At 45.3% G+C, this 17,610-nt stretch overlaps 1 protein-coding gene across 4 annotated transcripts in view; it reads left to right on the top strand.

The window, feature by feature from the left end:
- Positions 1–17,610, top strand: part of SLC6A13 (solute carrier family 6 member 13) — a 64,845-nt gene that overhangs the window by 36,448 nt on the left and 10,787 nt on the right. For all 4 annotated transcript variants that reach the window (XM_006135436.5, XM_006135437.5, XM_075940907.2 and 1 more), the window contains 2 exons: positions 14,009–14,112; positions 17,477–17,601. In XM_006135436.5, coding sequence (XP_006135498.2) covers positions 14,009–14,112; positions 17,477–17,601 — 229 coding nt within the window. The remainder of the gene's footprint in view (positions 1–14,008; positions 14,113–17,476; positions 17,602–17,610) is intronic.

Below are 17,610 nucleotides of genomic sequence, written 5' to 3'. Positions count from 1 at the left end.
TTTAGGAACCTTTATTTTTTTGATGGATTGCTGTTGTGTTTAACATCATTGGAGGCAACGCAGAGGCCATCAGCCCTTCCCACCCCCTCCTAGAGTATGGTACTTCTGAATGCTGCTGTAGTGTCAATCCACTGAACGTCCTGCTCCCCATCTCCCTTGTTTTCCTTTCTCCCCTTCCCCTTGATTAGCAATTCCTGCCAGTTTGACTGAAGGTTCAGTGCCCGACTGCCGTTTTTAATCTCTTCAGGACAAGTTCCTCCACGTTAAATCCTGGCTCCAGCTGAGCTGCTGTACCAGCCTTTGTGCGAAGGTGTCTCCAAAGGAGATTAAAGGGGGCCTGCCTGGAAAATAGGTCAGCGAAACCCTTCGTAACCCCTTTAACTCTTTCTGGTCCAGCCCAAGCATCTGTTATTTGGAGTTCAGCTGCATGAATGCGCAGATTGCAGGGGGGGATGACCTAGAGAGCCCATGTTGTAGCAAGCCTCTGATGCCTGGCTCTGTGCATGGCGAATGGATTAGTTTGGCTCTGAGGCAGCATTCTCTAGTGGTTCCAGTCGGGGAGCTGGAGTCAGGACCTCTGGGGTTCTGGGCTTGGTTCTGCTACTGACTCTCTCTGACCTTTAGCAGGACAATGAAGCCGACCTTTTCACATTGGGTGGCTAAAATGAAGTGCCTAAATGTGGAATCATGCAGCTCAATAAAACCCGGCCTCGTGTTCCAAGTCTCTGAGCACCTGCCTAGATCCTGCTGAAATCAGTGGCAGCCAGAGCTGCTCCTCATTTCTCAATGTCAGGCCGCTTTTAACTGGGCCCATACAATGCTTTAGAAGCCTAATGTTGGGCACACAAGTGTGAAAATGACGGCTCCCTCTCTTGTTAAATGCATCGGTTATATGGAGGCGACCAGTGGGGCTGACAGCCTCACCGAGCCCCTGGGCAAGGTGGGGGGGGGGGGGCCTGCCCCTTGCCTTTGGAAGAGGCAGGGCTGGAAATAGGCAGCCCTCGGTGCTGTCCAGAGCATGCTGCATGGGGCTCCAACAGCAATTTAAAGGGCCGGGGGCTCCTACTACTGTCACTGCTGCAATAGTGGTAGTGACAGCTGGAATCTCCAGGCCCTTTTGTATCACCAGGCCCCCGGGATAGTTGCCTCCTTTGCCCCTTCCCCTCCCACATCTGCGGGCCAGGATGCGGCAGTAACCTCTTCTGTGGTAAGGATGTTATAAGACTTAGATACTTTTAGGATCCCCTCCCCTAAGTGACTGAGGCCAAGTCCACACTAGAAGTTTGTATCAGCATAGTAATGGTGGGGAAGATGTGATTTCCTGGATGCTTTTACCCCCACAAAAGCCATAGTGTAGGCCCAGTTATATTGGCAGAAAAGTTATTTTGCTTCTTTTGTTTAGGGAACTGGTATAAATTATACCAGGAGAAGCTGGATTTTTGGCTAGCATAAGCTGCATTTACACTGTAGGTATACTGGCTAATTCTTTCTGGTACAGACTAGGGTTTAGAAGCACAATTGCCAGTGACAGAGACTCTCAACTCGTTCGCATACATTTGTTAATCACACCTTTTAAGATTAATAAAGCACTTTCAACTTCCCTGCTGAGAAGGACAATGAAAAGGCAAAGTTTAGCCCACATATGGGAGAGGGCCACAGGACTTATGAGGGATAAAATCCAGCAGTAGAGAAGTTGTTTCCATACATGTGATGGATTCGGGAAGCTCTCCATTTCATGCCCGATGCTTCTCCTATGTGCAAAATGCCCTATAGAACTCAACAGAAAATGATCACCTTTCTAAGGCTGCAAGTTGCAAGTGAATTCTCTCAGACTTTCTTCTAAGGCAGGGGTGGCCAACCTTTTGGCTCTAGGGCCAACCTTTTGGCTCTTCTGAAGTTAATATGTGGCTCCTTGATCAGGCACTGACTCCAAGGCTGCGGCTACAGGTGCCAAATTTCCAGTATTCAACTCCTGGCTCCATCTCCTCCTCCAAGCATATTGCGCCCTTGCTCCTTCCCTCCCGCAGAGAGCCTCCTGAGGGCCATGAAACAGCTGATTGCAGTGGGTAGGAGGTGCGGGGAAGGAAGAGGAGGCACTGATCGATTGGGCTGGTGGTGGGCAAAAGATACTGGAGATGGGAGAGGAGGCACCTGGAGGGGACTGCTGACAAATTACTGTAACTCTTTGACAATGTACATTGGTAAACTGTGGCACCTTCTCAGGCTCAGGTTGGCCACACCTGCTCTAAGGGAAGGAATTGTCAGCGTCCCTCGTCTCTGCCATGTTTCCTTGAAAGGCCTCCACTTTTCAAGGACAGTGTGACTCCTGCCAGCCATTCTAATGCCCAGGCAGGTCAAGCAGGCTCTGTTGGCTCTGGAGGGCACTCCTGAAAGCTATCACTATTTTTGCCCTGCAGTCTGTTGGGACTCAGAAACCTGCAAAGCTCTTTCCTGCCTGGCAAATCATTACAGAAAATAAAACACATCTGTTCCAGGAGGCTCCTCATAGCCAAAGGCCTCACTGATGGGTTTAAGTGAAGGGCAAATGATTGATATGTCAGAATATAGGGAGACGATAACCACTTAGAAGTATTTGAAAGGTGTCATTGCCAAGGAGGGAAGGGAATTATTTTGGGGGATCCCAAGAAAGGTGCACAGCTGAGGCATGGTACAATGGCCAGGGCATTTTATTGGTTTTTAGAAGACCTTGGATCTGTGATTGACTCTGCTGTTGATTTGCTGAGTGACCTTGGACAAGATTTTGAGGTTCTCCAGTCTGTGTTTATACCAGAGGCCAGACTACATGATGCAGTGGTCCTCCTGGGCTTAAATTTCATGGATCTATGAAAGTCACTGAAACCTTTGCACCTTGGTTCTCTCTCTGTAAATGCTTACATTTAAAACACCATATATAATGGTCTACATGTGGACAAGAACTAGTCTCTGAAAGAATTCCACCATGGAATTTTGAGTAACAAAGAATTCTCAGACAATCTCGATCTGCCCCTGGACAATATGCAAACAGAACAAGGGAAAATCCCTTGAACCAACCATTCATTTGGATTTATTTGACCAGCTCTAATGGCAATTTTCCTTTTTTTTTTTTTTTCAAGGGAGGTGAGTATCCCTGCCATTTTGGGGACAGCATTAATGTATTCCCTCTCCTCATTTATTACTCATTCTTTCTTCTCACCAACCCAGAAGATGATGTTCTTTCCCAGCAGGTGGCTCATTTCAATCGGAAGAGTGTCCCAAGGGCACATACTGAGCACCTGGCTATGTCCCTTCTTAGTCAGACACCCATAACCTCTCTGTGCCAACTACAGTCTGTTTCGTTGGAAAATTAATACTGGGAAATTCCTGATATAATCTATTTGCCAAAGGCATAATGCAATCTAGTGTTCTGAGCAAGGAAATTCAGACAATGTAAAGCAGGAGGATAGTCTAGTTTATGATGATTGATCCTTCCAGCCTCAATGCCCATGAATCTATCCTAGCTCTTTTGTGTGATTTAGCAGGAGACAATAGGAAGGAGGAGCAATTTGCTCTCTGGCCCAACAGCAAGGGTCCCAGAGATTGCAGTTTGAGAACCTGTGGTCTAGTGTTGGTTTCCCACTGACCCCTCCCTGCTCTCTTTGACCCTCTGGCTAGTAGGAACTCATTCTGCTTACGTAAGGACCAATTAATTATGCTCAGTAGGACTGAAAAGCCTCCGTTTGTGTGCGGGGCCCTTTGTGCTAGGCACTATACAGAATCGGGGAAGGACATTGCGTAGGAAGAGTTTGTGGCCCCGATTCTATACTGAGACCCATGTGGCGAACCTTTTCAGCCAGCTAGAGTCCCCGTGAAGTTGATGAGCCACCACAGGGGTGGGCAGCTCTGACAAGAGCTGGCTGAGCTGTGCGAAAGCCATCAGGGAGCTATTGAGAGTGTGGCAGGGGTCTGGATCGCAATAGGCCAATACCTGTAAGGAGAAAATTTGTTCCTCTTGGTTTCTGAGGACAGGACAAGGAGTAATGGGCTTAAAGTGCAGCAGGGGAGGTTTAGATTGGACATTAGGAAAAAATTCCTAACTGTCAGGGTGGTCAAATATTGGAATAAATTGCCAAGGGAGGTGGTGGAATCTCCCTCTCTGGAGATATTTAAGAACAGGTTAGATAGACATCTGTCAGGGATAGTGTAGACGGAGCTTGATCCTGCCTTGAGGGCGGGGGGCTGGACTCGATGACCTCTCGAGGTCCCTTCCAGTCCTATTATTCTATGATTCTATGATTTTAAGTTACTACAGTATCACTGCTGGGTAAATTAGCGCTAAATCACAGCACAGAACCAGGACTGGTGACTGTAAACAAACTTTATGAGACTGTGGGAAACTTGGCCACCCCCATGATATGTGGACATCTGGCTAACTAAAATCATGCCGGACCATGGATGTTGCTTTGACCAGAGAGTGCTGACTAGAGAGGTTCAAGCTGTAGCAATAATAAGCTCTCACGGGCATAGAAGCTGACCATGAACTCACATCTGCAAGGGGCTGAGCACTCCACTCATGACCCAAGAAACACTGAGCTTCATGAGGGGTTCCACTGGCTTGAGTGAGACTGCTTGAGTGTAAAGTTAAACATGTGAGTCAGTGCTTTCCTGGACCCAGAGAGCTCCACATTTGGCAGGAGTGGGCCCTATCTGTACTACGTGCTGGCTCTGAAGCTTTTGTCTTTTTTTTTTTTTGTTTTCTATTTTTAATAACCTCTGCCTAGTCAATATTATTTGGTCAGATGGATGCTTGTTTCTCTTAAAACAAAAACAACAAAAAAACTTGCCTATGCATAGTTCTTCCTCTTGTTTATATTATATGTAATAATGCTGCCTGTTTGTTTCCTTTTTGTAAACTTTTGCCTGTTTCTGGGTTCTTAGAAATAGCTTTTATCTTGAGTACAAGAGTCTTAGCTTAAGTTGCTCTCTGATCCAAGGCCCCATGCACCATCCGCCCTCTTTCCTTGCAGCCTGCCCAGAACCCCCTCGGCTGGCTGCAGGGCATAGGTCAGGGGAGAGGTTCCAGAAGACATTACAACACAGGTGGGCTGGAGGAGAGGGGAGTATCACCTAGTGGTTGGAAAGAGGGCGGAGGGAGGTCAGAGAGGGGAACCAATCAGGAGCGAGTTGGCATCTGCACAGTTTGTTGCAGAACATGCCCTTTGCTGCCACCACTCCTAGGGACAAAGAGCCGGGAAGAACTTTGTGGCTCATTCCATCCCACTGCTGGGATGGGGAGAAAGGGATGGAGTCCCTCAAGGAGTTTGACCTACAGGGCCGAGGGAGGAGGGAAGCATGGGACTTTGTACCTGTGGTGGGGAAGGAATTTGGATCCCCTTGTGTGTTTAGATCCAGATAAATATTATTTGTTCCTTTTATGTATTTTTTTCCCAGCAAGTCTTTACCCAACTCTGTACATTCCTGCCCCCTCTCCATTTCTGAGAGAGAGAGAGAGAAAATATTGGCAGGTGTGTTTGTTTTTGCCTCCCTACTTCACACATGGAAGGCAGTGTGTTGGGGTGTGTATGTGCACATAGATGATGGTTGTTCACATCAAGTTCTGTGCACACTTGTGTCTAATAGTGTCTCCAAGCATGTGTCTGCTTAGCCTCCTGTTCTCTGCTCCCATGGGCAATGGTAGGGGCTTGGCCCATGGGGGCTGTATCCTTCTATCTGTACCCATCCATCTGGCAGTGGAATGAGCCTGGCTGGGTGGCTGCATTGGAGTGGCGAGTGAGTTGCAATCTGATGGCACTGCCCTTCTGCTTGCTCCCTTGTTTTGCATCCAGGTTCATCTGACCGGTGTGCACCTGTAGGGTAACGCTGCAAAGGGATGCGACTTGCTCCTCTTCCCTGGCTTTTGTGCCCTGCAGTCTAGAAGGCTCTGGGCTGAGTTTCCTCTTCCAAGAGCCAATCCCACAGCTCCCCATCTCCTCTTGTTTTTGGACCTCTGTGCAGTATACTAGTGGAATGATTTACAGCTGTGTTTATCTTGGTGCCCCCTCCCCACTGTCTCTCTTGGACCCCTCCAGTTTAGGGAACTGGGAATTAGTTCTGCTGGCCAGATTTCAGCCTGCGGCTGCACCCCCATGCTGAGTTGGCCCACGGTGCTGACATCCAAGGAACAATTAGGGAAGTCTTTTCTTTAACTTCATCACACAGCAGGAGGGGGCCGAGCAAAGACAGGCTGTAGAACTCCTGGCTGTGTAAACAAGGGACAAGGAGTGGATTTCCCCCTCCCACCTCCTGTCTCCAGGCAGCTGTGCTTTGCAGTGTCATCCAAAACCGGATTTGCTTGCTGGGGGGTTTAAAGGAAAACTGCCCCTCTTTGGCTCAGCCCAGAGCTTGGAAAGTTCACAGAAGCCAAGAGCCCCCCCTCATTCTGTGTACAGTGTGAGATGTGCATCTTCTAGAAGGCAGTGCTGTGGTAGCCATGCTGGTCCCAGGCTATTAGAGACAAGGCGGGTGAAATAATATCTTTTTGCGGGACCGACTTCAGTTGGCCCAGTATTGAGCAGAAGGTGAGTGACTGTGTTTAGGCCTTTGAGAGGCAGCACAGGCTAGAGTGGAGATGGAGCATGGGGCTCAGAGGCAGGAGCTCCTAAACTCTAGTCCCATCTCTGTCTTGCCTTAGTTTCTGGGGTAGAATTGGAGACAGCCATGGCCTGGCTTTTAGAGAAGGAGGGGCGGGGAGCATGGTGCCCTGGCTGTGCCCTCCACCACTGGGCAGGTTAAGGGTGTAACTGTGCAGCAAAGAAAACTCTCAGCTGGCCCATGCTGTGTAGACATCCAGGCTTAGGCTGGAGTCCGAGCTTTGAAAGCCCAGGCTTCAGCCTATGCCCAGATGTCTACACTGCTTAAGTGGGCTGGCACAAGCCAGCTGCGGGTGTCTAGTTCCCATGTAGACATACCCTTAACCTGGCCAGCAAAGGGGAGGATCCTTTTTGGAAGCTGCAGTAACTTATTCCCTGCCTTGCTTCCTCACCTCAGAGTGAAAGGGCAGCAGGGGAGGAATGATCCTTTTCCGATCTACTCCAGGGCGTTGTGTGTGCACCCCACACTTTGCTCAGGGCTGTGCCCCAAATGCACTGGATAGCCCTTAGGCTGTATGTACGCTCATTGGGGCAGGGGCCGTGTCTTCCCATGTGTTTGTAGAGCTGGCAGCACAATGGGGCCTTGAGCTTCAGTGGCGCCTCTAGGCATTGTGCTTAATATGAATGGTGACAGTTAACCGAGCACCTCTGGAAATCACACCCTAGATGTCTCAAGCAGAGATCCCAAAGATCAAAGGCCCTGCCTAGAACTTTGGACCCTTGATCAGTGTCTCACATGGAGTCAGGAATAGAACCTGGGCCTATCCAGCAGCTCATGCTGCAAAGCAGCGTACACATCCAGGTGCTCTAGTTCCGCGTTTGAAGGAAGGTGAGAATTTGAGTGTGAATGAAGGACAGAGTCCTGGGGGAAATGTTGCTATTTGCTCTTCTCCAGGGATGCCATTTCAGATTGGAGGGAGGGGAGGGCAGCTTTAACCATGATTCTATTCCAGAGGCTACTTAGGCACCTGAAAACTCCTGCATTTTGTTTGTTTGTTTGTTTTGCATGTGATAAGTTAGAAATTAACTGACAGGAACAGTGTTCCAAATTCTTTTATTTTATATATATATATATATATATATATATATATATATAAACATATTTTAAGTTCGGTTGTAAATTTAGAATAATCAACAGCAAGATAGTTCCAATCCCAAATCTTGAGGTCTCAGTTTTGGAGCCTTCACACGAGTTTGATACTTTGTACTCGACCTTTAGTAGAGATAAATGAAATCTGCTTACCCTTGCAATTGTTGTTGTTTTTAAAATGTCTTCTTATGGTACAAATTGTGAAGAGGAAAGTGAGAGAGTTAATTTCTTCCAGGAATGTTTAAAAGTAAATAAATTACTGAAAAACAAACCACACTCCAGATTGGAAGGCGGTTCCTAGTGTGTTGCTCAAAGGATCTGAGAGTACAAACATCCCCTCCATGACATTCACAGAAGCTACTCAAGTTTGTGAAACTCAGCCACCCCCAGAAAAACTGACGAGTAAGTAAACAGGAGCTCAGATTACATACCAGTTGGAAGAGTAGGACATCCAGCAAAGCAGACACAAAGCTGTAAAATGGCTGGCTGCTCAGGGCAGCATTTGTTTGTATCTGCATATGTGAAAACACCAGCAGCTCCTTAAAAGATGTTCTGGGGATAAGTCCTAGAATTCACCCCCCAGTGCCTTAAATGGTGCCCCTGGGGAGTCTTCTCCTGTTTCTACAAAATGTCAGTCATCCAGCTGAGGCAGATGTCATGCTGCCAGCTAGTCTTGTGGCATGGTAGCAGTCTTTGGAGTCTGTGGAGCTCTCTGTGCATCAGCTGTAGGATGAGCATGCATATGAGCCACTACCCTGTACAGGAGAAGCTGAGTCCAGGTGGCAGCTGACAGCATGCATCTAACTCTTCTGTAGACATTTGCAAGGTGGCAATTTGGGAGGTGGGATGCTCTCCGCTTGTCCCTTTCTTAATAGTTTCATGTCCTGCAATGGCTGTTTGACAACCCACTGCTTCCAGGAGAATGTCTTTGAATGCTCCTTGTCTCTAGCTATGTCAATAAAGCACGTTTGCTGCTTTAAAAACAATGCTGGCAGCTCAGGGAACCAGTGAAAATGGTGTTGGATTGTGTTCTTGGGTCCCACCTGAGAGTGAGCCGCGCACACGCGGAAGTGACTCAGTGGCTGACAATCATGTGGCTGGGTGCAGGGTTGCTGGGTCTTCCCCACAGTTACTGCCACATCCTCTTGTTCACCCCTGACTGGGTCTTCTGTGGCCTAGTCTGCTAGCTGTGTCATTGAGAAGTGCTATCCCTTTGCAGGGTATCCAACTCCAGCTATAGCTGGTCAGGCCCTAAGCTGGTATCACTAAAGTCCCTTCATGGGTAGCAAAGTCTTTCCAAAGAATCACACTCTTCTTTCACAGAGCAGCAGGTCTCAGGGCTTCTCTCTGGGCCCCTCACTAGAACCAACATGATTAAACCCTACCAAGACATCTTTCAACCCACTCCAGGTTTGAGCCTCTCATCTCTCTTGGGCTTCTCTCCAGCTCCTTGTTCCTCATGTGGATCACTGGCTCCAGGGCTACCACCCTGGAGTCTGGCCCCTTGACCCAGAGGCCCACTACACTGGTTAGTTTCATTCCTATGTCTCTGTTCTACTGCCACAACTCGGCTCAACTCTTCCCCTCCGCAGCCAGCCCTTAACTGTTGGGCTTCCTCTATTCTGAAATCCTACACTCAGCACAGATGTGGCAAAGCAGGGTTAATTAAACTGGGCTGGCCATTACTACACACTAACCAGAGGCTCTGACTCCAGTTTGAGCCCAAAGCCCCCTTCTGTCAATACACAAATCAGTCTGACTCAGTTCTGCAAGCCCTCAGGGTCCATGTCCTGGGGCCCAGCTGAAGTAGTCACAGGGAGAGTCCCATTGTAACTTAAGTCTGAGCCCTATTGTTCTGCAATATGGGAGCAGGGAAAGGCTCCAGCAATAGGCTAAAAATAGCAGTGTAGGTGTGGGAGGCACTATGTGTTGAAATTGGAGACACTGCTTGGTTGTGCGGAGACGCATGTAGGGTATATATCCTGAGGGTCTGGCATTTCTTTACTCTGCTTGTCAAAGTAGTGCTTCCCTGCCTACTCTGCTCTTTGTAAAATTCAGCATATACAATTTACTTTTATTAAACAAAGCAGGTAGGGAGAAGCTCTGAAACTCAAGTATGAACCCACTCACGTGAGGTCAGTGAATAAACCCAATGCAGTACAGGATGGTGTCCCCTGGAGTCACAAGCTAGGTCTCAAATACCTGTGATGGCTTTGCTAATCTCCTGTACTCACTATCCTCTGGGTTCCCTACATAATAAAGCCCTAAATACAGTACTTGACTTATTGTGCCGTGTTTATCAAGCTTGACCTCAAAAGTTAGATATTCTCCCTAATTCTTTGTTTATATAGAAAAACAGCTTTTAACGAAAAGTTTTTCATGGGGTTCATGGATTCAGCATATTTTATATTTAAATATTCTAGGAGATTAAAAGGAAATGTGAAGTGGAAAACATTACAAATAAGTTTGTATTTATATAGGACAACTTCTTATGTTTTAAATAAAATAAAATTCCAATTTAAATTAAAAGATCTGATTCAAATAAACATTTTTATTTGGTGAAAGGTCATGATGAACTATTGTAAAATTCATCAATGACCAGGAATTTTTTTCAGGCATGCAGAAGGAATTTTTCAGTGATAGAAAAAAATATTTCTCCCAAGATCTTGCGGGAGAGAGGACTGAACACAATAAGTTGTTGGAGGAGACAGGGTTCTTCCCCTCCCTCTTCCCCCCAAGGGGCAGGCGTGTTAGTTTGTAACTGGAAAAACTTAAAAACCAGCAAATAGTCCTGCAGCACCTTAGAGACTAACAGAACTTTTGATGGTGGTATGAGCATTTGTGCCCACGAAAGCTTATGCTACCATCTACATTTTGTTAGTCTCTAAGGTGCTGCAGAACTATTCACTGTTTTTTAACTGTTCGTTTAGTTTCTTTCTTCTTAAAACAACTCCCTATCTGTGTAATCCAACAAGAAATATTGTTCCCAGGGTGCTCTGGATCAGGTGTAGAAAGGCATCTCTTGTGATGAACTAGAGGTCTTCTAACCCGTGCAAGAGATCTGGAGAACTGGGACTACCACAGACAGAGTCAGAGGGGACCTCATCTAAGAACCAGATAGCCCCTAAGCAGTCTGCTTGAGCGACCGCAGGAACCTTCAGGGAGGCCAAGACGACCTGTTTTCCAACCACAAACGAGTCTGGGTGGAATGTCCCCTGACCCAAGAAGCACGTTTATCATTTTACTATGGGAATAAAGGTATCTATAATCTGAGCTGGTGCTCACTCTGATTGTGCTGATTTACAATATATCAATATGCTTATAGATGATTATCAGATGGAGTCATGTTAATATTTGTGTGTTTTGTAGAAGGGCTAGGGCATTGAGGGAATACCTATATTCCCTGCTCCTAGGCCAAGCTTAAGTTTTGTTTGCATTGCTTTCAACACAAAATGTTTGGTTAAAGCATTAACTATTGCAAGGGCCAGTACTTCTTTCTCTAAGTACTTGCCCTAAGTGGCAGAGCTGCTCTTTCTACCCTTTGTACTTTGTAGGTGCAATGAAGCCCCTTGCTCCACATGCTCAGTGATTGCTCCAGCTTTGAGACACTGTTTTGGGTGGGAATAGGTGACTGGATAGTGTAATATGCCGGTAGCACTCTGACCTCTATTATGCAATCAATAGTCATGTTGGCTGGCTGGATTTTTTTTTTTTTTAAATACAACAGTTACGGTGAGTGGCTGAGGTTCAAACCAAGCTGTGACTGTAACCAAAGCTCTAACACTGGACACCCAAAATTAAATGCTATGGGATTGTCTACATGGAAGATGAATCCAAATTAATTGAAGTTGTGAATTTAAAGTGGATTATTTAAACCCTTTTATTCAATTTATCTCAATTCATAAACTAAATCAAATTAAGGACACTTTAATTCTGAATAAGCGAGTCCGGACAAGTTAATTGCAGCTTAACCAATCCACTTTGAAAATTAATTTGGATGAACTTTCCTGACTTTTTTTTTCCCCCATGTAGACAAGCCTTGACCTATTCAACTGGGATCTATTTACCTTAAATTGCCAAAAGACATCTTACACAATAGCAAAGGTGATTCATATTTAACCCTCTGCATGCCTACTATCTCCATTCAAACTTCATTTTCTTTTCCCTTTGGCCTCACAGATCAAGGACTTTTGATGTAACCGCCACTGAAATAATTGGGAGTCTTTCCATCGATTTTGATGAAAGATGGATTGAGAATTTTGGCTAGATCCCTTGCAGAAAGGAAATAATTTAGGGAAGAAATTAAAGCAAAGTTTAACATAAGAGCTCTGCCTTTTCTACTATCCTTATGGATTTTGCTTCTTTATGGTGGTTGGGGGAAAAAACATTTAATGCAGCTGCCTAATGAGCTAGAACAGATTTTCCTCTAGAAAACAGGAAAGGGAATCATAGCATCTTGTTTGTTAAAATGCACATTGACATGGGAATAAGAATAGAAAAACCACAACAAAACCACCAATGACAATTGAATCAAATCAACACTGACACACACAATAGCCTGGGAAAAAGAAATACAAACAGATGAACTAGAAGAGTTCCGGGAAAGAAACAATTCAATGGAAACTTTGATCTGAATATCCACCCAGAAACTGTCATGCTTGTCCGCTGTTCATCAGAGGACTTGTACAAAAGAGAGAGACTAGAGCTATCCCATTTGTGGGAGCAACTACAGAGAGGTGATGTGGGGCAGATAGGATGGACTTTTCCAAAAGCCTAGTGTTATGGGAGATGGCTTAGCTGTGCCCCCAGAAGATATAAGATGGAACCCTCTTTCTTTTGCTTGAGAGAGAAGGGTCTAATTCAAAGCCCACTAAAGTTAATGCGAGTCTTTCTATTGACTTTAATAGGCTTTGGGTTACATTCTAAACCAGAGCCCTGATTACTTGTATTTATAGCACTTCTTGTAATTTGGCTAATTACATTCTTCTTATTGAACTATTTGTAATTTCCTCTCTCTTTTTAAAATAACCCAGTGAACTCTCTTGCAAGTGTTGTTAGTTCAGACTAACTTCCTTCTTCCTATTAATTTTCTCACTGCCTCCACGAGTTCTAAAGGCAAAAGGTGGTATAAAATGAGGGAGGGATATTATTAATAACCATCATTTCCTTTCTCATTAACTTCATTAGCTTGTCTGTACATCAAGCTTCAATGAAGCCTTTTGAATGAATGTGAATGGTATCAGTGATTGCATATGGCTCATGTTTAAGATTAAAGGTGGCATTGACAGACACATGATGTGACTTCCTTAGAACAGTGTTTCTCAACCAGTGGTATGAGTACCCTTAAGGGTACTCGAGAGAAGTCTGGAAGGTACGTCAACACAACTGAAATTTGGCGAAAACTGAATTTTTGTTTTAAGTTTTATAGTGCTTTATTATTTTTGTACTTTTTACACCCAAAAATTTCATCGCCCACCCGGCTGCGATTAAGTTGTTTAAACAAATGTGTTGCAACAGTAGAACCAAATTGTGTGTGTCTGAAAACTGTAGGTCCTGGGGTACTTTTTTGAAACAGGGGTACTTTATAAAAAAAGGTTGAGAAACACTGCCTTAGAACACTCAGACATAACATAGACAGTGATTGCAGAGTAGCTCAAATAGACCTCATGAACTTTGACCGGGGCTAAGATCTCTCTCCTTTTTAGTGACCCTTGTAACAACTTCAAGTAATCTTTTCCATTAATTTGTTTTTAAGGATTTTAATCTTAATATCAAGCCTCAGAGCCAAGTAATACTATTATATTGCCACACCTGTATGATTAGCATTGCTCTCTGATGAATGGAATCAGACCTGCTCACCTGTGTGTCATAGCTTCTGATCTGCTAACAGCAAAGGGAGAGCCTCTGTAAGCTCTAGTAGTTGGAATCTCTTCTGTGATTCAGATTCCTGTCACTGTCTGGAGAGCTTTTATTGCCTCACAGTCTTTAGATTGCTTTACGATTAAAAATCAGAATCCTTACACAGGCCCTGGAATTCTCACACATGCATCACTAAACATCAGGTTCTAGAATGTAGGTGATCCTGATCCTGTACATGCAGTTCTAGCACCTAGCTGTCCTACAGCATGCTTCTCTGAATACCTCATGTTTAATTTTTCTCTCTGTCACTGTTCTTCATGCTTGTTAGGTCAACCCTTTGGCCAGCTGTCTCTCCTCACACTCTGGAATCTGGGTAGCTGCCTGCCATGCAGGCTTTTTCACCTCCTCAGCTGTGTTTGTCTTTTCCTTACAGGTGTGGATGGATGCGGGCACGCAGATCTTCTTCTCTTATGCCATTTGCCTGGGGTGCCTGACAGCTTTGGGTAGCTACAACAAGTACCACAACAACTGTTACAGGTAATTGGGATGAGATTCTATAGTTCAGGGACCCCACCCCCGCTGTATCCATCTTCCTCCCTGCATGCCATGGAGCCCTGGCGGATAGCAGACTGCTCTGCCAAAGGAGACTGCGGATCAGGTTAAGTTTGAGGAAGTGCCTCATGCTTTCTTTCCTCTTGAGGCAGAAGAGCACTCTTGCCAGTTGCTGCCTTACTTGAAAACCAATTTCTCCTGCCATGTTTCTGAAACTGAACCCAGGAGGAACTTCAGTAGTTTCCCTGACACTTTACAGGTGAGAGGTTCTCTCCCCCCCACCCCCCCAACACACACACCTGACCGAGCTTGCTGATTGTTTACATTGTAACTCTTTAAAAGCTCTGGGGCTGAATTCTGTTTATGGTGCCATTAAGCAGAACCAATCTTCCTTTACAGAGGCTTGAGTGGATTTAGAACCCACACAAGTGATTTGATGGTAACGTTTGATTTGAGTCTCTCCCCCCCCCCCCCCCCCCGAAGCTCTGCCATTCCGTTCACCCCTCATCTTGCAATTCTCTTTGCTCTTACAGTCTTGGTCCCTCCCACAATGGTTACGACCCCTCACTCCAGTCCTAGAGCCCACATTCAGTCTTGCCAATGCATCTGATTACTAACATGCAGGCTTCTCCCTGCGGTTCTAGTTAGCATTGGGCTATCCTTGAACAGAAACTGGCAATCCTATTAAATTGTACCAACTTGTCTGATAGTCTTGTGAAGTGTGCAGGTGGGGAAGAATGTGAGAGCAAAGTCAACTTCACATTAGACCTTTCCAGTTTTTGCAAGCACATCTTCAGGAGCGAAAGGCATGTGCAGTATCCGCAGGAGCCCCAGAAAACTGCCCATTCACCAGTCAGGAAACCTTTTATCTCGATGCAGTATTTATCTGTCAGCACAGAATCCAGATGTACTGCATGAAATGGACATTGCATTTCTTTACAGTCAAATCCCTCCTGCTCTCTGTCCATTAAACCACACTTCACACTGGGATTTCTGTTCTTTAAATATATTATAATCTGTTTGTTATTGTGGCCTCTGTTGCATGGCACTTCTCTGAAGGCTAAAAGATATAAGGAGCCTCCACAGCCTCAGTCTCTTCTCCTCTTAAGATAAAGTTCACTGCCACTTGTGGTGGGTACATCTGTCTAGTTAGAACTGGACTGAGAGCCCATCTCATTTGAGGGGAAGCAGGGTGGCAGAGGAAGGAACAAGGAAAGAGTCTGGGGTGGAGGCATGTGTACAGCAAGAGCTGGGTTCTCTTCCTAGCCCTGCTGCAGACCCACTATATGACTTTGGTAGCTCAGGCAATCTATCTGTGCCTCTCTCCCTACTCATAAAATGGAGATAATGACAATTACCTGCCTTGCAGCAAGGTGGTAAACAGCTTTGATGGCCTGAAAGGGAAGGTGCCTTCAAAGTGGAAAGTTCCATACAAACCATTTAACCAAATAGCCACCAGAGGGTACGTCTACACTGCAACATTATTTCGAAATAACTAGCGTTATTCTGAAATAACAGTCCACATCTACACAGCAGGCAGTTACTTTGAAAGTGTCAAAATACTGTCAAGCTGGAGGACTTCTTACTGATTTCTGTAACCCTCATTGTATGAGGAATAAGGGAAGTCAGAGGAAGAGTGCTCGGTTTCAAAATAAGTGCTGTGCAGATGCTCCCTATTTCGAGGTAAGGTATGCAATTGTTATAACTCAATTTGTGTAGCTGATTTTGAGTTAAGCCCTGATGTGTGGACACACCCATAGAGAAACAATATCCTATTCCGCTGAGCTGTGCTAGATGAGTAGTGCTTTATTCTGGTGCCAGTCCTTCATACCATCCTCTTCCCTAGGCACAGTTCTGTTTTTTTATGGGTGTGTCCTACATTTTGCAACCCTGGGGCTTATATAGGACTAAACAGTCCAATTTTATCATAAAAGAATAACGGCAAAGGTGCCCCCGAGATCTTGACTAGGACCAGTGTTTTTCCAGATACAGACGCTCTCTGAGTTACGAACGAGTTACGGACCAACACATGGCTACAAATTATATAAATAATCGGATAGATGATGATTATACTTTACATATTCAGTGCCGTACATTAATAGAAATCAATAGTATGGTGTTTCCTGGAATGTAGCATTTAGTTCCAGTCTCTTCATCTCTAAAAGGCAGAACAGAAACATGGCAGTTCAGAAACAGTGAGAAGAGGTTTGAGGAGATTTGAGTATGACGAGAGAGTGAAAAGATTGGGATTGGTTAGTTTAAAGATTTGGTGAATAAAGGAAGACATGATAGAGGTCTACAAAATGAATAGTTTAGAGAAAATACTTTGGGTGCTTCTGTTTGTTATGTCTTATAAGCCGGGAACAGCCCAGGACATTGAAAGGCAATTGTCATAAAACTGATACTGCAAAATTGCAAAAACTCTAATGCAGGTAACAAGTGAAACTCTGTTGCAAGGTACTCCTGGGGACATAAATTGACAAGGTTTTAAAAAAAAAATCAAGCATTTATATAAGTAATGAGATTAAGCCTGGGTGCATTGGCTGGATACAAACCCTTATGTTTCAGTGTATCAAACAACCACTAACTGGTAGGATGGTGGTGAGAAGAAACCGGGTCATCCTATAATTACTCACTTTGCAGTTTTTTGCACCTTCTTCTGGAACGTACAGTGCTGACCATGGTCATAAAGAGGATACTGGATGGGTCACCGGTCTGATCCTTTCTGGCAAACTCTGTAAGACATAGGATGGCCTGGTATGTGGGTGCTTTGCTTGGGCATAGGAGTGCTGCGTTCCTTTCCCTGTTTTGTTGCAGGCTCGCTGTCTGACTTTGGGTAAGTCTTAGTCTTTTTGTGCCTCTGTTCCCCATTTATAAAATGGGCAGACTACCCACCTTACAAGAGTGTTGAGGCTAAAGAAAGACTGTTAGGGACACAGACATTGTGGTATAGGAGGCCAGCTGTACCTGAGACAGAGAGAGGCAGGTTGATGTTAATAAGTAAAGAGTTCTGAATTTATTTTAGGCTGTGTGACATTACGAGACTGTCAGTATGTGGGATGGAGAAGCAGCATCAACATTTTGATGTGAAGATGCACATGTCCTATATTTAGCCCCAAATGAATCCACAGCCTCACACTGTCAAGACATCTGCTCAAGCAGCTGCACAGAAATGATTAATATAGACATATGTGTGTGTCTCTGTGTGGACGCTTTCATCTCATTGGCTGATGTGCCTCGCTAATGCTTGTTTTGGACTGGCTTCTCCTCCTCCCCTGCCATGCTGATGCTCTTCTCTGGTTGGCTGGCTGGTTCCCCCATGCTGATGCTTGTATTTTCTCCTTCCCAGGGACTGCATTGCCCTATGTTTTCTCAACAGTGGTACGAGTTTTGTGGCTGGCTTTGCAATCTTTTCCATCTTGGGCTTTATGGCACAGGAACAAGGTGTGCCTATTTCTGAGGTAGCTGAGTCAGGTGAGTAGG

The sequence above is a fragment of the Pelodiscus sinensis genome, chromosome 1 (genome assembly GCF_052426305.1).
Source record: "Pelodiscus sinensis isolate ZL-2025 chromosome 1, ASM5242630v1, whole genome shotgun sequence".
Classification (NCBI taxonomy): Eukaryota; Metazoa; Chordata; order Testudines; family Trionychidae; genus Pelodiscus; species Pelodiscus sinensis.
The sequence above is the reverse complement of the archived record's forward strand: the minus strand, read 5'-3'. Positions and strand labels throughout refer to the sequence as shown.